Below are 25,306 nucleotides of genomic sequence, written 5' to 3'. Positions count from 1 at the left end.
TTTACTTCAGAACCAACATTCTACTAATGAAAAGTATCATGTGGCCCCATCACAATGCTGACATGGTGGTAGTTGTTGAGGCGGGGTGGGAGTGGGTGGGCTCTTAACAGCATCTTGCAGGATAAGCATTGTGCTTTGGACAGGGAGTATGACTCTTTGGTAGTGTGCTGCTCTTCCCTTTTCATAAAATTGCTAGTGATCCAGGATTGATAATAGTCAGGAGCCTACAAATCCTCTACTCTATTTCTGAATTTCTCATTTCACTTTTAAACCACCAAATATTTTACCAATTATTGTTATCTATTCTCATAGTTACTGAACCATAGTGTTTAGAATTAGGTGATATTTTAGTGTAGTCCCATGTTTGATAAATTAGGTAACTGGCTCAGAGAAATTAAGACATCCCCAAGATCTTTCAGTGTCAGACCTAGGAAAAACGAGTTTCCTAATTCCTAGCCTAGAATTCTTTCCTGCATATTATATCCTTTTTGATGGATTCTCTTTTATAAATTTATACCTCCTAAATTAAAACTAATTATTTGCACTTCTTTCCTTTTAGTACCCTTTTAAGATACTTGACCCTGGTAAAAAGGGGATTTTAATTGATTTAAAGGAGAATGAATGATCTGAAAAGCATTTGTCATGTTTTGGGGGTCTAACCAGCCTTAATGGAATGCCATATTGACTTTGCATGCCCAAGAAAGAATGGCCCAGGAATTGCAGGGTCTACAAGGAGGGAAAGATGTTAAAAGTCAAGTGGGACTTATTTCAAAATTTTGCTCAGACCTTGGGGAACATTTATGCTAACTTAGGCCAAAGAATGCCATTGCCCCCCTCCATTTCTGTTGATTTTAGAAAACAAATTAATTCAGTCATCTAAGGGCTCTTTAAATTCAGTGACATTTTAAAAAATTTCATTGTTTAACTCTTTTTGTTCTTGATCCCAAACTTTAAAAATGTTAGTTTAATTTTAATAATTTATTTTTCACATTTGAATGCTTCCCCAGCATAAGGCAGTATAAATTTATTCAAGAAATCACATGTAATTTTATTTTCTAGTAATGATAACAATATTGTGAGGTATTTTCTCCCGGATAGAAGGTGTTAAATCTGTATTTGTAAATGCAATCTTCTCTTAACGTGAATAAGCCGGGTGTCAAAAAATGCAAATCCTAAGTATTGTCCTTTGCTTATAAATGTTCTTAGAAAACATTTTTAATTGCTCTATAATTTTCTAATAAACAGACATGCTGTAATTAGGCACTCATCTTTTGTTGGGCTTTACATTAATATGTCATTTACAAATTTTGAATCAAGTAATCTCTGCAGTTGGACAGGGTTCTTTTGTTTGTTTGTTTTTCCCCAGTTTGCATGTTTCCTGAGATATTTATAGATTCCTTTCTGTTTTCTGTTTAAGGTTTTATTTATTTATTTATTTATTTATTTATTTATTTTATCTTCTCTGCATTTCCAAACATTGTGCCTGGAGTAGTTGGTTTAGTTGTCTCCTTCCATAGATTATAAATTTGAGAGAATCAGAGCTTCTTTTCTTTCATCTTAGTATCTCTATTACTTAGAACAGTACTAGGAACGAAGTAGGCACTCAACAAAATATTGGTTAAATGCTTATGATTCTGGAAAGTAATGAAACTGATTTTCATGTGACAGTTTTGGAGATTTTGTATACCTTTTTTAGTTTCACCTCATATACTTATGGCACACATGAAAGCCTAGAAAAGAACACAGAAGTCTAAATTTAAACTAGAAATGGTTCCCTTTAAACTTACCTTCATACTCAGTAACCTATTTAGTGGTACAGAAAGAGCACAAAACTTGGTTGCCCATTAAGAATATATAACTGGGCTGGGGATATGGCTCAAGCACAGTAACATGTTCACCTGGCATGTGCGGGGCGCTGGGTTCGATCCTCAGCACCACATAAAGATAAAATAAAGATGTTGTGTCCACCGAAAACTGAAAAATAAAAATTAAAAAAATTCTCTCTCTCTCTCTTTCTTAAAAAAAAAAAGATATATCTGATTGCTTTATAATCTGGATCATTGTAGCTGTGTTTTCCTTTCTCCATTGCTGTCTCCTGTCCTTTTTTTCTCCCCTCATTACCACTCCAGAATTTAGGGTTAGGACCAGGGTTTGAGACAAAAGCTTGACACCTTCAGATTCAAACAATTCTTTTTTGAGGGCTTTGAAGGGAGGATAGAAGGTGTTAAGTTTGTATTTATAAATGCAATCTTTCCTTAACCTGAATAAGCCCACCAATAATCTTCAAATTTTATAATGAAACCCTTAGACAGAGTTCAGTGAAGGAAGTGAAACTATGTGCATACATTTTGTGTGTTACAAAATGTTTATATGCAAATATACTCTGTGTGTGTGTGTGTGTGTGTGTGTGTGTGTGTTGTGTTTGTGTGTGTGTGTTATAAATGTAGGGCTTGTTTGAGGTAATGGAATGGAAATACTAATATGTCATAGTTGAATTATCTGAAACCTGAACTCTGTTTTTTGTTGTTGTTGTTTAAATTTTTTTTTTTCTCAATAGGAAGTTGTGTAAGTATAGGCTCTTTGGTAGCTGGAGAAAACTCTCACAACTGCTGTGTCCTTTTCTCTTGGGAGTACATAAATAAATATTTAATGGTTCTCTTCTAGTACAGCACAAATGCTTGAAATATTAATTGGTTAGCCAATTGTGTGGTTATTGGTACCCTTCTATTGAGAATAATAATAATATCTGACTTTGGAATACCCTGCCTCATTTTGCTCCTGAAAATGCAAAGTTGGACTGATATCTAATGGAGACATTTAAAATGTTTGTAAACACAAAAAAGTTTAGCCATCTCTAAAGGGTGTTCTCAAAATAAGTAATTTTGTTCTATTTACAATCTTGAAACATAGGCATACAGACTTGGAAATAACCTTTCCTGCTTTTTCATGCTAAAAATTTTCCCTCTTTTGAAGCACTAAGATGGATTAAGTGTTCTGAGATTTCAGTTTGAAGGAGACCACAGAGCTGGTGGCACTGGAAGGATGCTGTTGAGGGTGCATTCTCACTGTGACAGTAGTTAAAACTTCACTACTGTTTCAAGTTAGCAGGTGTGGGGATTTATTTTTACTACTTTCTCTAATAACCAGTGGTTCTCAATTAAGGGTGCACATTGGAATCACTTGTGGAAATTTTAAAACTCTTTACACCAGACCAATTAAATAATATTCTCCAGGGCTGGAATGTAGGAATAAGTATTTTTCACAGCCTTCCAGGAGATTTTAATATGTAGTCAACATGAAGATCCCTGTGAAATTCAGATAAGCTATATAACACATCCTTATCAATTATAATTAACCAGTTGAGAATTCCTGGATGAAACTTAGTTCATTCTATTCAGTAGCAAATATGTGGGGGATACAAAGATAAATAAGATTGATTAAGTACTATATTCTAGTTAGGAAGATAGAAATTATAATATAAGGCATACAAACTAGTGGATATTGTGAACACAGTAGGAACAGTTAATTCTGTCAGAGGTTTGAGGTATGGAGTTGGGGGAAGCAAGGAGGAAAGATGAAATGAAAAATGGTCATAATTTCACAAAGAAAGTTATAAATTAAGAGTTTATCAGGTCAAAAAGGGGGAGAAGGGGTAGGTTTTTTTTTAAGGATTACAATATACAAAGATGTGAAGAAATTAAGGAATATGTGTTTAGGGATTGGCTGGAGAGCAAGAGGCTATGAGATATTTGAGTCTTATAGCTAGAAATGTAGGTTGGAATCAGGTGGTGGAATGCTTTATAAACCATGCTGAGGAACATAAATGTTATTTTGCAATAATCTGGACAGCATAGACCTTGTTTAAATAAATAAAAAAATTTTAAGTTTTAAAACTAAATAAAACACAATACTCTTTAGGTCAAATATGCCTGTAAAACCCAACCTCCAAGGGTCTGTTGGTAGCCCCTTCAGTATAGGAATCCAGCATAGGATAATAAACAAGGAAAAGCTGTTAAGGTATGATAGTATTTTTATAAAAGTACTATAGAATTTAAGAGTTGAGGTTGAAGATGAGAACATAAGTGAAAAGGTTAGTGCGGTAATCTAAGTAGAATCTTCCAGCAAACATCAATGCTATCAAACAAGATAGATATATTTGCGGCTACTGAGTTCCTCCATGATTAAACTGCCATCATGGATATCTTCTTTGCTCCATCTGTCACGTTGCTTTATTGCCCTCCATCCTTATTGTCATTTTCTATGTTTTTAAGACAGTTTCCTGTTTTTTTTTTCATTTTCAAATTTTGTTTCTCCATTGGTAACGATTTCCTAGATTAAAAATTAATGTTCTAATGTTTCATAGGCACTCATCTCTTTTGCCTATAATTCAACACTTTTGTAACTGGCCACCCTTCTCAGTGAAATTTTCTCTGGAAGACTCACCAAAGCAAGCCACTGGTTTTATCTTGCATTTTTGCCTTTAAAGCCTAACATTTGATGGGAACTAGGCTGTCTTGAATGGAAAAACATCCATCTTCTATTGAATTATACCATCTTGCTTATCATTACCATCAAAACATTGTACATCTGTTTACATAGCTCCTTAGTTGAATGCTTTCAATACTGATAACCTTCTTATTTTTTTGTGTATCTCATTTAGGCTCTACCACCTAAATGAACAAACATTAACATTTTGCCGTATTTATGTTGCTTCTTGTATACTCCTCCTTGTCCTATACATTGCAAACTCTTAGTCTTTGCATGTATATAAACATTTCTTAAGTGGTAGTTTAGCCAGACATAAAACTCTAGGGTGGCAGCTACTTTCCCTAAGCACTTCAAGTTTATTAGCTTCCTTGCTTTTTGGGGTCTCTTGTTGCTAAAGAGAAGTCTGCTGTTAGTGCAATTATTCCTGTCAGTACCTTTTATGACTTTTTTCTTGACTCTTCTGTTCTGAACTTCAATTGGAATGTGTACAGATGCAGTTTTGTTTTTATTTATCAATATATATTTTTTATCAAAGGATTCCTACCCCCTACCTTTTTTCAAGTTTGGAATATACTTAAGCATTGCCTCTCCCCACTGTTTTAAGTTTCTAGAATTTCTATTAGGTGTATATGTGCTTTTCACTTAATCCTCTGTGTCTTTTACCTTTTAAAATATTTTTATCGTTTTATTTCTTTGCTGTATTCTGAGTCGTTTTCTCAATAGTATTTTTTCATTGGACAGTACAGATTTTGTAGGAGGGTAACAGTATAGATTTGTAAGAGGATCACTGGGTGAGAAGTTTAAGGCTGATATTCTTTTATTATATGTATATATCATATGTGTATGTATTTAATTAAATAAAATAAGATGAAAAGTCCCCCCTGAAGGTAAGGGATTCCAAGATGAAATAAAAGGGACATAGAAAGTGGTAAAGGTCACCAAGATGAATATAATGTTCTATTTTTGATTAAGATAAAACTTTGGGCTGGGGATGTGGCTCAAGCGGTAGCATGCTGGCCTGGCATGCGTGCGGCCCAGGTTCGATCCTCAGCACCACACACAAAACAAAGATGTTGTGTCCGCCGAAAACTAAAAAATAAATATTAAAAATTCTCTCTCTCAAAAAAAAAAAAGATAAAACTTTTTTTTAAAATTTTAATGGTACTAGAGATGGAACCCAGGGCCTCACACATGCTAAGCAAGATGCTTTTAAACTAAGCTTTTAAAAAATGAAAATATAATTAAAGTAACTGAAAATCATAGTCTCAACATTTTCTATAAGCCCAAAAGAGAACTTAGTTGTATTAACTAAAAATGTATTATTATTATTTTTACTTTATCCTAGGAGAAGGGTAAAAAGGAAAGAGGTCTGAGAAATAAAGACCTGAATTTTGGTCTTGGTTCTGCCAGAAGTTTTGATCAGTCAGGGTTTTTAAGCTTTAAAAATGTAGATAATAATGTATACTTTGCCTATTTTTCAGTACTGGATTGTTTGAATGGAGATAATTGAAATGATTATTAAAATGTTTTAAAAACTATAAACACTGTTCATAAGATATGGAGATGAAAAAGTAGTGTAACCCATAGATTTAAATTATTTTGAAAGTGCCCTTTTTATGCTTATTTTTCTCTATAAAGGGGATAATGTGTTAGAATTATGATACTAATATTTTGGAGTAGATATGTAAGTAATCAATTCTAAATGTTCTATTTACTTGGCTTTTCTCAATGAATTGCTAATGTATTTTTAGAATAGCATGTGGATGAAACAGTAGTATTCGAAGAGTCATTGTCCTGTATAATCTAAAGCAGATGACAACCTCCCCACCCCTTGGGAGACTTTTCCCTTTTAAAGACACCAAAGTAAAAGTGTTAATTTGGTTTAGATAACTGAATATTTAAATTCTTTTTCCTCTTTGGCAGGCAACCAGATAAACTGGTGGTAGTTTGGACAAGAAGAAGTAGAAGGAAGTCTTCTAAGGTTAGTCTCTTTTCTAAATTTCTTGCCCAAATATTGAATTCAACTTTCAGTCAAAAAATTTAAGCTTTTCTTGTCCTAGTTTAGAATATTTTAAAAATATTACTTGGTCTTTTTTTTTCTTATTAGCTAATCTACTCAAAATAGATTGATTAGGCCCTGAAATCTTTTAACTGCAGTTTTAAAGTGGGGGCCAGATGCCTGAGGTTTTTTTTTAAAACATTTTATTTATTTATTTATTTATATGTGGTACTGAGAATCTAACCCAGGGCCTCACACATACATGCTAGGCAAGCACTCTACCACTGAGCCACAACTCCAGCCCCCCTGAGTTTTGATATTGAATTTGGTAACTACTATGGTTTGAATGTGTCCCCCTCCAAAATTCAGATGTTGCCTATCACATTTTAGGTGACGATAGCCTTACAAGGTGATCAGGCTATGAAGCTTTTCTCTCTCATGAATTGAATTAGGTTCCCTAGCTTGAAGGGAGGCAGTTCAATCCTTTTTGCCCATCTGCCTCGTGCCATGTTAGGATTCAGTGAGAAAAGGCCCTCACTGGATTTTGATGTTTTGATCTTGGACCTCCTGGCTTCCACCATTATGAGGAAATGAATGTTTGCTGTTTATAAATTATCCTGTTTATGGTATTTTGTTACAACAGCACAATGTGCTGAGACAGTAAGTAACCTTGAGCAACACAGTGGTTATTTAAATTCTCTGTAAGTAAAGTGTTAAAAATTAATGATTAAACAGATACCACTTAAAGAATTGTATCTAGGATTAATTTTTTTCAGATCCCAAGAGGAGTTGGCTTTTCAAGATTTTAATTTTTTTTGTACTGATAGTTTTTTATGTGGGGACTAGAAAAAAAAAATTTAAAGGCTGTTAGCAATTTTACAACTATTTTAACAATTCTATTTAGTAGATACATGTGAATATATTTTTATAGCTACATAATATCCATAGGAATATTTATCCATAGGAATGTTGATTTTTCTATAGGTAGACCTATATAAAGAAAAATTATTAATTTTAATTGAAATTTAAAATTTTTTAAAATTTTTAATTTTTTACTAAGGGGTCTTTTCAAGTTTTATTTATTTATTTATCTATTTATTTATTTATTTATTTATTTTGTAGTTGTAGATGGACAGCATGCCTTTATTTTTATTTACTTATTTTTTTATGAGGTGCTAAGGATTAAACCCATATAATTATCATGTCACTGAGCTACAGCCCCAGCCCCAAGTTTTATTTTTATTGAGCTAAATTTTATACAAGGTATAATGTACATATTTCAATTATATTTCAATGAGTTTTGATCACTATGTATTTTTGTGTAATTACCACTCCTGTCAAGATATAGACTAATTTCTTTATTCCTCTTCCAGTCAGTTCCCAACCCTGTCACCTTAGACTGATTGTTTTGAATTTTATGTAAAATAGTACAGAAGTCCTGTTTTATGTATGGTTTCTTTTGTTCAGTATAATGTTTTTGAGATTTATTTATGCTCTCGTGTCTTTTAGCAGTTTATTTTTATTGCCAAGTAGTATTCCATTGTGTGAATATACTACAATTTATTTATCTTTTCCTCTGTTGATGAGTGTTTATTTTGTTTCATTTTTTTTTCTTTCAGGAATATTGACTATTGTGAATAAAGCTGCTATGCACATTATTGTTCAAATATTTTTTTTGGGGGGGCAAATACCTAGTGATGGAATCCTGGGTAATAAAATAGGATTGTTTTAAGAAATTGCCAAGCACTCCCAACAGCAATACAGAAGTTTAAGATGCTTTACATCATAAGCAGCGTTTTCTTTACAGCATACATTTATAGTTTGGCGGTATTATAATTTAGATACTGTATCTATTTACCTATGAGAAAGGGGTCTAAAAATAGACACAGGGTCTTCTGTATGTCAGATTGCTGACTGGGTCTTAAGCTTTTGTGGAAAGGACTAGAATATTATCCAATAAATATAATAGATGAATATGATTATATCTCTAAACTTCAGAAGTAGACCTTACATGTTTTTAGCTACAAACAGAAAACAATTTCTCCCTTTTCATAATAAGGTAGCAAATATTTTCCAAAAGAAAATTATGGAACATAATGAAATACTTTAGATTATAGGTTAATCACAAATACTCATATCTGATGTTAAGTGTACTTTTAAAAGTTTATTTACATTTTTGGAGTGATTCAAATAAATTTTCCATTTGGTCTAGATTCTTTTTCATATTGTATCAAATATTGTTTTAATTTTAGATCACAAAATACAAACATATGAGGCTACAGGTTGATTTTTCTCAGAATATAATATTTTCTAGAAGAAATTTCTTCTTGTTGGACTCATTTTCTAGGTGTAACGCTCTTAATGTTTCAAAACTATCCTGTATATGGCCAGCCTTCCTTATCCATGAGTCTACATTTGTAGATTGAACCAACTGTGGATTGAAAAGAAATTATGATTGTAGTGAGCATGTGTGGATTTTTTTCTTATCATTATTGCCTCAACAGTATAGAACAACAACTATTTATGTAGCATTTACATTACTAATCTGGAGATGATTTAAAATATATGATAAGACATGCATAGGTAATAATTAAGCATCTGTGGATTTTGATATCCAAGGAGGGTCCTGGAATCCAATCACTCTTTGTATATCAAGGAATGACTGACTACAATCACAGTTATCGAGTTTTCTTAAAATACTGCAGATGTACTCTTTTGGAAAAGTTTATGACAACTGATGATGTGTTGAGCTTATCACAACATATACAATAGTATATTCAAGTATCTGTGAAAATGTTATTTTATAAATCAGATGTAATAGCTAAATAAATAAAAATTAGTTCCAGAAACTATGAAGTGATTATAACATTTTAAAAGTGCTTAAAATAACTTTTGGAAAAAAAATCTTGAGAAACTTGAGATCCTTGACATTTTATAATTTTTCAAAAAATATGTTTTTAGTTGTAGATTGACACAATGATGATGATGATGATGATGATGATGATGATGATGATGATGAATGATGATGATGATGATTTATTTACTTATTTATTTTTTTACGTTGTGCCAAGGATCAAACTCAGTATCTCACACATGCTAGGCAAGTGCTCTACTAGTGAGCCATAACCCCAGCCTGACATTTTGAAATTCTTGGGGGGGAAAAAAAAGCTTGTCCCTACCAGGTTTTCTAAATTTAGCTATCAGTTATATTAAATACAAAGACTAGATTTTTTTTTTCCTGAAAGACTTTTCTGATGCTTTTCCTTTAAAGTATACACTATTTGCTTCTACGCGCCTTTGAAATCACTTAGGGGCACAGATCACTGCAAGCATTGGCCAAAAGATGTTCTAGTTTTTACTTTTAATATGTTGAAAAGAGTTTGAGCTACAAAGTAATCTTTTTGTTTCTGTTGTCTCTTTATGTATCTTTTTAAATCTTATCTCTATATATCTGTAAATATATATTGTATGTACTTTCATTTATGAATACGTATATACACCAGTTTTTTGATGGCATTGCTATCTTTTATTTCCTTGCTCTGTGGTTGTGCTACAGCCTTTAAATACATATCCTTCCGTGTCAAGAGGAAGGGTATACCTTCACTTTGCTTAATAGCAGTGATGTTGGCAATACTAGGATGACTTTATGTTTGACATCTTAAACATAAGGGGATATGCAGTTTTAAAAATAAAAAATTATTGACTTAAGCATATGGCAATTGTAAATTTTTAGTGAAATATTTTTATTTTTCAGGAATCAGAAATAACAAGTGAGTGCTTATTAGTTGTATTTATTTTCATACTAGGTACACAATCTTTTTAAAAAAATTTTTTTTGTAGTTGTCAATGGACAGAATGCCTTTATTTTATTTGTTAATTGTTGTGTGGTGCTGAGGATCGAACCCAGTACCTCATGCATGGTAGGCAAGTGCTCTGCCACTGAGTTACAGCCCCAGACCAAGGTACCAATCTTTTAGGTAAGGCAAGGCATGAAATAATTAGAAAGTAAGACATTTTTATGAAGTCAGTACCTCAAATTGAGAAATGTTGCATTTTTCCCTACACCTTTTTTTGGTAAATGCCAAAGAATCTGTGATGTGATCTAAAAAATGAGAAAAACTTTACAGAGGGACCTGGGTAACATGTTCTAATGTCTTATCTGCATTAGAATTTTGGCAAATGATTAAATAACCTCACCTTCCTAACTTATACTAGGAGATAAATAATTGGTTTATGTGTGTAATTCTTTTCTAGAGAAATCCTTTCTGTTACTCTGAATGAAAACTAATCAGGCTTCTTATAGTGCTGATATTTACCAATGATGTGCTTTGTCTATATCAGTCTCTTAAGAACCTAAATCAAAGGTTGGTACAATTAGATGTTTATTACCAGAGCTAGTTTTAGTTACCTGTATTAAACTTCGTTATCTAGCTTCAGGCTCTTGAAACACTGCTGTTTGAGGTAGACATTGTATTAAGTTCTTAGGAAAATATGAAAACCATTTTTTTTCATGTTTGTCACTTTTTGTTAATCTTGATTTCTTCTCTAGTATACTTTCCTGGTCCTCTTATTTTTCTAAATAGTATATAATAAGTAATGATATAATACTGGCACTGAACATACTCATTGTCAGCTACTTAGCTAGGGTAGTTGATATTGTTAGTGTCTTAACTCAGGTTTACAGGCCCCAAAGGAATATCAGAAAGACAGAGATGTAACTTAGTTGGACCTTTTTCTGAGTCGAGAAATACTGATAGAAAGGTAAGAAAAGTGGCAACTTATTTTCAACTCAGGAACTAGCATATTTCTATTTTATTTTATTTAAAAAAAGATTTTGGTTGGTAAGCAGATTGTATTTTTGTTTGCTCAACAATCTATCATTTCCTGATCCAAGACTGATATTTGAAAAGGCATCATTTAGAGGACCAGACTTTAGGATTCATGAGGAAATCATTTGAAACTACCATCTCCTAACTGCACAGTTGTTAGGAGGATTCTACATTTCCTGCTTTTCACATTTTGTTATTGTGTCATACACAGAAATGTTGTTTTTAGAGATAAAGACTGTTTTCTTGACTACTGCCTGAATCAGTGATAGAACTGAACATGAATGATATGGGTTGGGTAAAGAACTTGGAATCATGGAATGTGGATTCTTCTACTAATTACTAGTTATCTGTTCAGGCAAGCTATTTACTCTTTGCTTTAGTTTCCTTGTCCAGACCTAAATTAGGTCTAAGGACCTTTTTGTTTAAAACTTTTTGATGGTAACTTTTTCCCCCCATTGAGAATGTTACAAATATTCCATTCTTTGTGCTGTGGCTGATAAAAGTTCAGTCTATACTCTTTTTTATGTTTCTGTTGTATAGGGAGGCTATGAAAATATAATTATAGGGACCTTCTAGCTATCAATAGGCATGGAAATAGGGGACTAGAGGAATCTCTGCAGAAGATCTTTTTTTAATCAACAAAATTTAGTTCTTTACCTTTGACTATGGTGTGCTAAGTCTCTTATGGTGAGTCTTTACTTTCTTCTTCTTACCTGATGTTTTGTAATGGGGACAATGGAGAGTGAAGAGAAGGAGAATTATTGAAAATCTGTGAGTTGGATTTGGGGTACACTTTAAATCTATATCATCTGTCATTTTAACTAATAAAATTTGATAATATCAGCATGGATGTAAGATTCCATGATCTTTATCCGTTTTCATTTCCATAGCCTGCGTTCAAATTCAAATTTTGCCTACTTACATGTTGTGAGATTTGGGCAGATCTGTGCCTTAGTTTCCTCATCTGTGACATCTGTGCTCTGACATGCATGTGCATTCATGTATTCTGAACTTCTTTTCTTTGATTATGGAAAAATGGGCTTCCAAAAAAGGCAGCTGCTTCCTGTTAAGGACAATACTCTAGCAATTCTCTCTTCCACATCATTAAGTTTTCCCTCTCTACTAGATATTTCCCATTAGCTTCAGAATGTTTTTCTCCTCTTAAAAAAAATTATCTTCTGTTACTGTTTTTCCCTCTAGTACTAACCTTTTTTTCCCCCGTTTTTTCTTTCCCTTTAGCAAAATACTTCAGAAGAGTTGAATGTATTTTCTGTCTTTAATTTCTTTCCTCCTATTCTTCCTTGATTTCATTATCAGGCTTTTGCTCTCAGCACTACAGTGGCACTGCTCTTATAAAGTTAATGTTTCTGCTTTGTAAAATCCAGGGGTCATTATCAGACCGTATCCTATTTCGACCTATCATTAACTTTTGGCACTGGTAACATTCCTCCTGGTTTTTCTTCTACTTCAGCGATACAACTCTGCTGATTCCTATCATTTCTTTGACTTGTTAATGTGTTCTAAGGCTCAGTTCCTGAACCTTTATATTCTCTATTTGTTTTCAATCCTTTGTGATCATAACCACTCTTAAGCTCAAAGTATCACCTATGTGCTCTTAATTCCCAAGTTTGGGGAATTCTAGAATCGTATATTCAAGATGCCTGTTTGAATGTTCACACTTATGTATCTAAAAGGCAACTCAGATTTAATGTGTGTAAAACAGCTCATCTGAACTTATTTGCCAAACCTATCCTTCCCACAGTCTCATATTCACTAATAGCAATTTCTTTCTTCCAGTGTTCAAGGACAAAGTCTTTGGAATTAGTCACAGTCAAATCACCATTAGTTCTCCCCTTCCTTTTTTTTTTTGGTACTGGGGATTGAGACTCCAGGAACCCAGGAACACTTTACCACTGAGCCACATCCCAGCTCTTAATTGAATGATTGATTGATTGATTGGCAGGGTCTTGCTAAATTGCTGGGCTGGCATCCAACTTGTGAACCTTTTGCCTCAGTCTCCTGAATTGCTGGTTTCCTTTTTTTTTTAATATTTTATTTTTTAATTGTAGTTGGACACAATATCTTTAATTATTTTATTTTTATGTGGTGCTGAAGATTGAACCCAGGGCCTCACTCATGCTAGACGAGGGCTCTATTGCTGAGCCAGCAACCCCATCCCTGAATTGCTGGTTTTCCAATAATGTGTCACCATGCCTGGCCTGCAGCACCTTCTTCCTTTTTTTTGCAATAGTGTTGAGAGCCACAGCCGAAGGGGCCCCAGCAAACTTCCAACTGCCAGCTAATGATTGGCTCAAAATTGGTCTCAGCTCTTTCCTCTCCATGTCTGCGGTTTATTCTGGACAAATTAACCAAAATGAACTTGTTGAAACATAATTTAGGTAATAATTTCTCACTTAAAAACTTCCAGTGACTTTTTATTTGGTGCAAAGTACAAACCTATATCTTTGTAATGGCCTACGAGGGGTTTATGTGATTGGGCCCTCCATTTCTTCTCCGGCCTCATCTCCTGCTTCTCTCCTCTTGACCACTCTGCTCCAGCCACATTGTCCTTGTTTTTTATTAAGTGCCTCAGTGCTAGTTGCTGTTTTTTTTCCCCCTAGAAAACTCTTCTCACTGTCCAGTTTCTTCCAGGCTTACCTCAAGTGTTACCATCTCGGTGAAACCGGCTACTGCTGTTGAAGTATTACATCTCTTCCTCTCCTCTATCCTTCTTCGCAACTGTGTTTTCTCCTTACCACTTAACTTCCACCTAATATACTGTATATTTTACTTGTCCATCTCTTCCCATTTATACCATAAACTCCACCAAGGCAGATGCTTTTTCACTACACCTGCGCCTAGAACAGTGCTAGGCAAATAGTATCAATTGGCAAATAGTATCAAGTGAATGAATGAATCAATAGTAGCTATCTCATAGCCACTATTAATTTAATTAAGTTAAACTCATTGTCAGAACATGCACTAAAACATAGAAAGTACTCTGTGTTACCCTTTATTACCTTCATAATATACTCATGGATGGTCCTGCAGCCCATAGAGATGAAGACTTGGTTGAGATATCTTGGCTTGCCATCTTCTATCAGCTCACCTTTACCACAAAGGAAGAACTATGGTGATGAACTCACCTGAAAGTTTGGGGGGGTTGGAGGTTCCTTAGGATACCTTGGTAATCAAGACTTATAAGGGGGAAAATAATCCCCTAAATTTTAAGTATTAGAATATTAGAAATATTGCCTGGAAAAATCGCTGTTTTCCTTTACTTGCCCCAATGGATAAACATTGTAGTTTAGTGGAAAATGAACTTAAATACAAAGCATACAGCTATGTTTTTCCATTTTTCTTTTTCTTTCAATACAGATTCTCACTGTGTTGCCCACACTGGTATTGAACTTTTGGGCTCAAGTGATCCTCCACCTCAGCCCTGCTGAGTAGTTGGGACTATCAGTATGCACCACTACACCTGATTAGTATTTATTCTTTCAAAGAATGTCTTAAAGTTCTTAGTCAAAAAAATATTTTTCCTAATAAAAGTTCTATCTAATTAGAAATGATAGCTTTTGAATATATGAGAGCTGGGTGCTGTGGCACATGCCTGTAATCCCAGCTACTAAGGAGGCTGAGGATGTTTGAGGCCTGCCTCAGCAATTTAGTGAGACCCTATTTCAAAATAAAAAAATAAAATAAAATAAGGCCTGGAAGTGTTGCTCAGTGGTAAAGTTCTCCTGGGTTTAATCCCCAGTATGAAGGATTTTTATATCTTTGTTTTTTCAGTGTGTGTGTATATGGGGATGAAGTTTTCTTTATAGATAGTAATCTATAACTCTCATGTGATATGACTTGTTCTGGCCCAGCTTTATGCTTGAAAGTTTTTATTTTACTAATCATGTTTACTAATCATATTTCAGAGAGACTATAGATCTAATGGATAAATAAATAAAGTCAATAAACTCATGTAAATTATTAACATTGTATTTTCTGTACCTCATATTGATAGGCTCATAGCTGGCAACCTGGAATAAAGAATCCATACCGTGGTGTTGTTGTATGGCCTGTTCCTGAAAACATTGAAATCACTGTAACACTTTTTAAGGTAAGTTCTATTATTATAAGTTATAAAATGTATTAAATACCCTTGGTTCTAAATGAGAGAACATTTCATTATTTATTGTTTCATACATTTATATCCAATCTGGTATCTAATGTACACTATTTTTAGGAATATAGGAATTTACTATAATGTAAAGCATCACAGTATTTTACAGTCTATGAAGTCTGAATAATTCAGGGATCATTTAGAAGTTATGGTTAATATTAGCTGAGATACTTCTTTTACCACTTCCTACATTCAATCCATAGGAATCTTTAAAGCACTTTTCCTGTGAAAAGCTAAAGTTTATAGAATACTTAGATTTGTCCCTTATTTCGTTAGTCTCTTTAAAAAAAATATTTATTTTTCAGTTGTAGTTGGACACAATACCTTTATTTTATTTTATGTGGTGTTGAGGATCGAACCCAGGGCCTCTCAAGTGCTAGGGAAGCACTCTACCACTGAGCCCCAGCCCCAGCCCTTGTTAGTCTTTTTTAATAATGAGTTGTTTAAAATTAGTTTTCAGTAAGTATTTTACTAATGTCAGTGTAATAAGACATGTTTATAATCAATATTTGGCAAATATTAATTAAAATTAATATTTATGAGTGTAATACCAGCAAATTCTGGTTATACATTCAAAGCACATATTAAAAAATGTAACTGTTCATGTACATTTCTTCTTGTTTTGTATGTATTTTTTCTTGAAAATCTTCCATATTTTTTGAAACTTTATAATTCTCTTCACACATATGTTAATCAAGCACTGAAGTATTTACTTTTCTAACCAGCTCTTTACCAGCTCCTAAAAAATGGTGGGACAAGTATGTTCAAATTTTAGCTTTTTTGGAGGATGGTGGAATTAGAAAATAAAAGCTTTATTTCCTCTCTGAGTGATTCAGATTAGGAAGTTACTTTTCCAGAAGGACAAGAGAGAAGAGGGCATCTCATTAAGTGTAATTTAGTATTATGAAGTTTGTGAAAATCCATTAAGTATTTTAGGACATGAAATTAAAGTAAAGCAAAGTGAAATTAGAACTGAGTGTGAAATCACTGTTTTAAAAAGTGCTTTTGTTTTTGTGATCCAAAATATTAATTCACTTCAGTATTCAGAAAGTACTGTTGAGATCAATAGAAAAAATACAATAAGATGAATGTTAATGCATTGGTCCATAGATGAAGTATTATTTTTTAAAAAACATTTTTATTTGCAGATGGACCTAACAACTTTATTTTATTTATTTCTTTTTTTATGTGGTGTTGAGGATTGAACCCAGTGTTGAACTTGCTAGGTAGGCCCTCTACCACGAGCCACAAACCAAGCCCTAAAGTATTATTTTTAAATTCTCTGTATTTCATACTGTTTTATAAAAGATTCTTAACATATGTATTTTTAATTTTGATGTTACTGTTACTGACATCGAAACGTTAGTTGATTGTACTTGTCATCTCTCTCTTTCACAAATGCGCGTGCACACTCACAACAAACCTTCTCTCTGATTTGCTCAGGCATAAATAAGGAATGAAACACAGTAGCGTAGCAGCTCTTCTTTTCCAGGATGGTCAGTCTACCCTATTGCCCTTTTACCAGAAACCCTATAAGCCTGTTTATTAAACCCTCTTCTGCATAATTCTTCTATGGGAATTAATGTGCTAAGCTGGTTGGTTAAGAGCAGTACGTTCAGAGTTTCTACATGTATTATTTAATTCTCAAAGCAACCCTAAGATTTTATCATTATTACCATTTTAATGATAAGGAAACAGACTAGAAAGGAAGGTAACTTGCTCAAATATCCCATTAGTCCTATTCTTTCCTCTTTGCTTACTTTTTTTCACAAGTTATGAATATTGACTAGACAGCAAGATGTGACATTCTTAAAGAAGACTTTTGAGTACTTTCTTAAATATGTTAATTTAGTCTTTTTTCATATTGGTAAGGCAAATGAGTGGACTTAGTTTTATAACTTTTAAAAAATGGTGATAAAAGAACAAGGGGTTTAGAATGGAGCTGGTAAATAGCTGATGGCCATATGTTTGGGATAAAAATATACACTGACTGATTTTGAGCTGAAAATGACTGTTGAAATGACTGTTGCTTGGAGTATTTGGAGTTAGTGTAGTTTTTGAGTAGTGATGAGAATGTTCCCTATGTCCTTGAGATCACTGAACCTGAAGCCTTTGGTGTTAGAATATAGGAGGAAAAACAAAACATCTCTTCCTTTCCAGTTTGCTGTATTCAGCATTTCTTGTCACTTGTACTAATGGAGCAACCTTGTGACTGTTTTCAATATTTAAATGAATTTTCAACTGAATTTTTATCTTCCTGACTCTCCCATGGCCTCAGAAATTCTAAGAGAAAAGTGAAAAGTACAGAGCAAAATGAAACAACTTCAATCTTTCATGACAACTTTTGGATCTTGTTTTTGAGCAGTATTTAAAAATAATTCAAGTGAAAAAAATTCTTTATATTTTTTTCCTTTCTTATACTAAATAATGTAGTTTATTCAGTCTTGAAATTTGCAATTAGCTTCAGTCCATATATTTCATTTTTGGTGACTTATCCCTTTTTTTTTTTTTTTTTTTTGCTGCTGGATTTTGAACCCAGGACCTCATGCATGATAGACCAGTGCTTTATCAACCCAATAACTTTTCTGATTTAACTAGAAGTTAATTTCTTTAGACTAGTACCTGTTTTTGAAATTTGAATTAAGTTGAAAATAGCTGTTTCTAGTAAATTTTTTAAAAATGCCTTTTAGGATTTTAAGAAGGAAAATGGCAACTCTTCAAGTCATTTCAGTTTTTCTCTTTAGAGTACTAGGACGAAAGGAAACAATAGAGAAAGAATAGGATATAAATCTTCATTGATTCAAACCAGAAGTCATTCTCATTTATGTTTTTGTCTGGTCAGTAATATAAAGAGTTAATTATATAAAAATACCATTTTTAAGTCCCTTAAAAATGAACATTATTGTTCTTTCTTTCACATCTTTTTACTAACTATCCTATCAGATGTTTCTTGCTCTATTGAAATTATTCCTTAGTAAAAATTCTTTTAGAGGCAATATATCATCTGTGTTTTAGAAACAATGTTTATCCACTTTAAGAAGTTAAGTATTCCTTAGAATATATAGGGTACTGTTAAATCTTTGTTAAATTTTGAGACATACATCTATTAATTCATATATCAAGTATTCTTGAGAGCCTGCTGTGTGCCAGATAACATTCTTGGTCCTGGGGACACAGTGGTTAAACTGAAAGTAGATTAAAGTCAGACAGACTTGGTATTGCATCATAATGCTTCAGTGTTTACTTGTGTACTATGAGAAATTTTCTCTTAGATTTCAGTTTTCTATTCTGTTAAGTGGGAGTGAAAATAGTATGTATGTCAAAACTTACTGTGATGAGTAAGGCACTTAACACAATGACTAGAATATGGTGAGCGCTCAATACATATTTTGTATTACTATTATTTTGATACGAATTATGCTGGAGCTATGCTGTTTTCCTTAAAAAAATAAGACAGGTTGGGAGGATAATAGGCTGTTCTCTAAATTAGCATTATTTATGTCTTAAGTCCATTATGAAAAACTCCTTCAATCTTTATTTATAGTCATTGTTCTCCATAAACCTAGTTCATGGGCAGAAGCAGCTAGGGAAACCAGTATCAATTGTTCAGTTTCCTTTCTCTTCTACACTGTCCTGATCTTCCCTTGTCTAGCACCACCAAAGAAATTTCTTGTGTCAGTTTTTAACCTACCTGGGTGGATTTATTTCATTCATCATATATAAGTATTTAGATTAAAGTTATTGTGTTTGTCTTTGGAAGCAAGAACAATTATGTTTAAACCCACGTAACACCTTTACAAACTCTTAAGTAATAAGTACTTAATAAATGTTTGTCAAATAAATGCCTGCAAAAGTGTGCCGTATTAAAAAAAAAAAAGATTGCATTTCTCATGTTTCTGTGGCATTTCCAGGGTTAATGGGGAGAAATGGTAGGAGGGTATCAATATCCCATGCTGATTCACCATTTTGTCTGGATTATGAATTGCGTGTAATGCTTAGGAGTTCTAGATATGTGTAAAACCTCTACACTGAAGAACACCTTGTTTGGAGTGGTACTTTTGGTTTAAAGTACTTTATGGATAAAACTGAGGGCAGAGATTTGTATGAGCATTTAATAACCCTAATGAATTATCTGTCTCCAGTCAGGTTTCTTTTTGTCTTGCCATAGATGAAATGATGGAAAATAGTGATATGTATCAATAAAAGTGTAATATAGAATTTCATAATATAAAACAGTGGACTTAGAGTAATTATGAAAGTATCATAAGGGTAAGAGGCTATTTTGCTTCTTCCTTTTTAAAATTTTTTTTTTAGTTATGGACACAGTATCTTTATTTTGTTTATTTATTTTTATGTGGTGCTGAGGATTGAACCCAGTGCCTCACATGTACGAGGCAAGTGCTCTGCCACTGAGCCACAATCCCAACCCTTTACTTCTCCCTTTTAGTAAAAGTTAAAAACAAAGTTGTATGTAATTTCTTAATTGAATTGATTTGACTAAAGACATGTATTTCAATTTCATATTTTGCCTTTATTACAGGATCCTCATGCAGAGGAATTTGAAGACAAAGAGTGGACATTTGTCATAGAAAATGTAAGTTAATAGCAAATTCCTTCACCTTTCATGTTTTTTACTTTATATATACATTATTCAGGTCCATGAATGTTTTGACAGTAGGAGAAATGTTTCCTTATGAAAATTAATTAGCAATTTGTAGACTTTAGAAATTTTTAATGAAATGATAATAGCAGAATTATTTGAAAGAAATGCTTTTGTTAAAGCTTAAATTATGTGTGTAATATTTTATGTATTTTGTTTGAGACTTGATGGCAAAATTATGTCTCAGTTATTTATATTTTTGTCTGTTTAACATCATAGCAGGTACTCAATATAAACATTTATTGAATGAAATCATCAATTACCTTTGAAATCTTTCAAGGAAGTGTGTATCCAGTATGATAGTGCACACATGTAATCTCATTGATTTGGGATACCGAGGTAGGAGGATTGCAAGTTCAAGGCCAGGGCCTCAGCAACTTACTGAGACCCTGTCTCAAAATAAAAAATAAAAAGGACCGGCGTTATAGCTCAGTGATAAAGCACCCCGGGTTTAATTCCCAATAACACTCCCCTCCAAAAAAAGTACATGCTTTAACTCTTGGGATTGAAAAACTCAAATAAATCAGTACTTTAATAATCATCTGAAATTAATTTACATATTCCAGAGTCCCAAGTAGGTATAGTAAGTATTCAATAAATGCTTGCTGACTAAGATTAAAGACAGGTAATGAAAATACAGTGTTTAAGAATAAAGGCTCTGAAGTCAGGGAGACATGATTTCAAATTTTAGTTCTTCCAGTGATTTAAACTCTGTGATAATGGGCAAGTTTTCTCAACCAGAAAATAATAGGATTTTTATGAGAATTAAATAATTCTCCACAAATATTAGTTTTTACCATTGTTGTCACCATCATCTAAAATATATTTATAATAAACTTATAACATGCTTTGCATTATATTCTTCCTGTCTTTATCTAATTTTGTTTTGTATTTCAGTGGTAAAGGAATCTTGTACTTTTGCAACAGTGCCTGTGCCATTTTTAAGCCTAAAGAGCAGGGAAGATTAGGGGCCCAATAGGTCCAAATACACTAGGGGAGTTCTGATGACTGTATTCCAAGCCACTGTCAATCATGTTAAGGTTTCACATCTTAGCAATTTTGACTTTTTTTCTAAAAAAAATATTTTTAGTTGCAGATGGACCCAAGAAATCTATTTATTTATTTATTTATTTTTATGTGGTTCTGAGGATTGAACCCAGTGCCTCATGTGTGCTAGGCAAGTGCTCTACCACTGAGCTACTACCCTAGCCCAATTTGGTCTTTTTCATACTGATAGATTTGAGCATCATACTTGAAGTATTTTTGTTAATTCTATGTATTAAAGGAAGTCTTAAAAGGTCTTGGGATGTAGCTGGGGTGTAATGCATAGTAGTAGAGAGCTTGTGTGAGGTCCTGCGTTCAGTCCTCAGTACCACCACTACCACAATAACAAAAATTAGCAGTTAAATTTGACTTGTAATTAATGACAAAGATATTCAAAAACTAATTTTGTATTTGTTTAGAATGATGTTCTTATTACACAATTAATCTTACATTAAAGACACAATGGTTCCAAATTTTTGAATAACAGGTTATAATTAGTTAATGTACAAAAGATATAAAAAAGTTCTTTGATATATATTAGATTTGACTGCAAAAGAAATTCAAGTCTGGAATTTTGGGAAAATAACCTTCATAAATTCTGTATTATGCATTTTATAAAGGTATGTTAAAGATCAATATGGACATATTAAGCTTGAAGTAAAATGGTGAAATTTAAATGGGTTTAAGATAAAGAAGTATATTTTGGATTATCCTTTCCATATTGGAGTTATGTGGTTTGGAAGTAAAAGAGCAATGAAAAGTCAGAAACTTATTTTGCACATTTGCCTACTTATTACTCAAATGGTTAAAGTTGCTAGGATCAGACATTGGGTAAGGAAATAAACATAGGAGGAAAATGAAAAAGAAAATGTTAGAATTCCTTCTCTATAAATATTTATTAATACATTGATTCACAAAAATATAATAATATAAATGGCTTTTAATTATATAGTTCACTTTATAAAACCAATGTTTTAATTGAGATATTACAAGAAATTAAGTTTTACTACATAATGAGATAACTATGAAAACTTTACTAGGAATGATGTGGTTGAGAGAATATTGTGTTTCTAGTTTCCCAGCTGTCATTCTGCTTTTCAATATTTCTGCTTCCTTGTTTTCTTTTTGCTTTCACATATTCTTGTTTTTTTTTTTTCTTTTTGCAGGGGTGGGGGTAGGGAGCATTTTTTTTTTCTCTCATTTCATAGTTTAGTGAAAGAAGGAGCTTTGAATTGGTTTAGAATTTAGTATAGACCCTGATTGTTGTATCTTCAAAACTGGTGACCTTGAGTATGTTGTTCTTTAGAATTTAATTTCTTCATCTATAAAACTAAGGATTTCTACTAGATAATCTTAGATGGCTTTTCTAGATCTATGACTTTGTTTTAATTGATAGAAATATTTTTATAAACTATTTGAAAATTAAATTTTGGAGGTCAAAATTTTGATGTTCAAGTTCATGGAGAATGAAATATCTAGGATAGCATTTTTGAACCAATTAATAACTTCCTAATTTTAATCTTTAAATAGTCCATATCAGCATTTATTTTTTCTATGTATTTTTATTTCTGAAGTGGATTTGAGTATTGCTGAAAATTTCTTTTTTTTTAATTCTCTGACATAACAATTATTTTTCTATACCTTGTTTCTGTAATAGTTATTTCCTGTGCCAGATTGGAAAAGAAGAAAAAAGAAAATTGAATTTTGATTTAAATTAGTTTTTCATTTAAAGGAAGTTATTAGACTTTGTAGTAGAAACTTTATTTCTCAATTATGAGTATCAAAGAAAATAATATCTATCTTTTAAGATCTTCTTGTGATCCAAATCCATGGGAATTTAAATACATAATGAGAAACTATTAACTATAAGGTACTATGATAAAACAATGATGATGATGATGATGACTTTATTAAAAAGTAAAATTAATGAATATGGGTGGGACAGGTGATTCCTCAGCCTTTTAATAATGATGACAACACCAGTGTATAGTAGGAGCCTCATATAAGAAGATAGTTTTATTAAGTAGCTTTCTTATAATTTTATTTTTTTTGGTTATACTTATTTTTAAGCAGGGTAAATATACAGCAGGTTTTTTAAAAATTTGCTTTAATTCTTTAAACATTATAGGATTTGACTATTTTACCAACAGAACAAGCTTGTTTTTTTTTCCAATGTTAAATAGAAAAAGGTGAGAGTAGTAAGTGCATCCATTATTCGATTTTCTTTCATTATATAAAGTTACCAGAATTTAGAAGTACTATGAAATTACTGAACTCTCTATATGTGAGAAAAAGCATGAATGTACATGTGACTGAAGTATTTTAAATATATTAACTCAAGAGAATACACTAATTTACATGCCCTAAATCAGAATTACTATCATAATTGTGAACACTCTAATGTCAAAGGATGAATTTGTGTAACTGAACTAAAACAAAACAAAATAAGGGAAGTGTGCTGTATTCTTACCTGGAAGATAGGCTAGAATTGGGCAAATCTCTTCCTTTCGTTTTCAGGAGGACCTTAATTTCTTTGTGCTGGGACCAACTCCTCTGCAGTGAGAAGCATATGTGGATTTTGAGAATTTATGTTTTTCTTTACCTATCAAAGTGTCTTTAAATCAAAATCTAGGTCATTTTCTGAGATGCTGATAGGACTCCTGCCTGGATAAGTAAACCTAGCATTGGAAAAGTTTTACCATTTGTCTCTGTATCATTATTATCATCATCATCATCATCATTGTTAATAGTTTCTCATTATGTATTTGTTGAAGTAAGGAAATGAATGAATTATAGTTAAACCCTTTGAGTTAGAAGTCCTATAAGTATTCTTCTGTGTAAGAATTACAATAGTAGCATTTATAAGCTATATTGAAGAAAATTTGAAAAGTAGACCCTAGAGACAGTGAGGTATTTATATAGCATGTAAGCAATCCATATGCCAGTATAGTCAAAGTTCTTCTGATGTACTGCTGGTTAATTTACATGGGGGTTTCGTACTTGAATTCTGCCGAAAACATCTGGTTTTAAGCCCACATGTGTCAATGTTGTAGGTAGGCTACTCTCTGACACATTTGTATACAATTCTGTCTTCATAAGTAGGTTGTAAGTTGGATTTGACCACTTAGAACCTCATCATGCTATTGATCAGTTATTGTAATTATTATAATTTAAGTAGATTTTCATAGAGCAATGAAACAATTGGTTTGAAGGAATATTTCATGAACTGTTAAATGCTTTAGAAAGAGTTGATAAAAGTAAGTTTTTAAAAACTTCTGTCAGAAGAACGGGTGGGGGGGAGTGTCTCATAAAAATCAGAGATCAGTAGAGGAGAGGAAAGGGACCAGGGGGTTGGAGGTAGAAAGGGAGGTGGGAAAGTGCTGGGGAGTGATATTGGTCGAATTATATGTCTGCATGTACAAGTATGTAACAAATCCTATCATTTTGTACAACTATATTGCACCAATATAAAATGTGAAAAGAGAACAAGAATAGAGCTAAAATTTAAATGGGAAAAAAAAACTGCTGTGAAATCTGGTATGGATAAAAACCTATAAAAGAATAGGAACTTTTATAAAAACCTGGAAAGATTTGGCATTCCTGTTGTATCTTTGTTGCCTTTAAATATTTATTTCATTTAAAAGAAATTAAAGTTCTCAAAGGTATATTTATGGTTCTTGATTATGTGAGAAAATTACAAATCAACAAAATTATCCTCAAAGAAGAGGACATAAAATTGTTGAATGATGGGTCTGGGGTTGTGGCTCAGAGGTAGAGTGCTTGCCTAGCACATGTGAGGCACTGGTTCGATCCTCAGCACCACATAAAAATAAATAAGTAAAATAAAGGTCTAAAAAAAAACCTGTTGAATGAAATACACTAATAGGTATTGAAGCAAATTTAAATTTTTTGGCATCAATATTTATTTCTTCCCTGAATTACCCAGCTTTTCCCCCCAAAATCAGATTATTTAAAAGAGGTTTCTCCTATAAATATATATATATTAACTAAGTCAGTGTCTTCAGGTCTGTCTTTGGAACCATCAATGGAGTTGAAAAATTACTGTTAGACATTTCCTTTTAAACAAAAATTTGTTATAAGTAGACAATGCC

The 25,306-nt window shown here is 32.6% G+C and overlaps 1 protein-coding gene across 10 annotated transcripts in view; it reads left to right on the top strand.

Annotated features, from left to right (window-relative positions):
- Positions 1 to 25,306, top strand: part of Ehbp1 (EH domain binding protein 1) — a 316,989-nt gene that overhangs the window by 40,000 nt on the left and 251,683 nt on the right. For 9 of the 10 annotated variants that reach the window (XM_040271158.2, XM_078029123.1, XM_021724298.3 and 6 more), the window contains exons 3-5: positions 6,412 to 6,469; positions 15,332 to 15,427; positions 20,031 to 20,084. In XM_040271158.2, the coding sequence (XP_040127092.2) occupies positions 6,412 to 6,469; positions 15,332 to 15,427; positions 20,031 to 20,084 (208 nt within the window). The remainder of the gene's footprint in view (positions 1 to 6,411; positions 6,470 to 15,331; positions 15,428 to 20,030; positions 20,085 to 25,306) is intronic. The other variant, XM_040271164.2, reaches the window with a different exon arrangement.

The sequence above is a fragment of the Ictidomys tridecemlineatus genome, chromosome 12, assembly GCF_052094955.1.
Source record: "Ictidomys tridecemlineatus isolate mIctTri1 chromosome 12, mIctTri1.hap1, whole genome shotgun sequence".
Lineage (NCBI taxonomy): Eukaryota > Metazoa > Chordata > Mammalia > Rodentia > Sciuridae > Ictidomys > Ictidomys tridecemlineatus.
The sequence above is the reverse complement of the archived record's forward strand: the minus strand, read 5'-3'. Positions and strand labels throughout refer to the sequence as shown.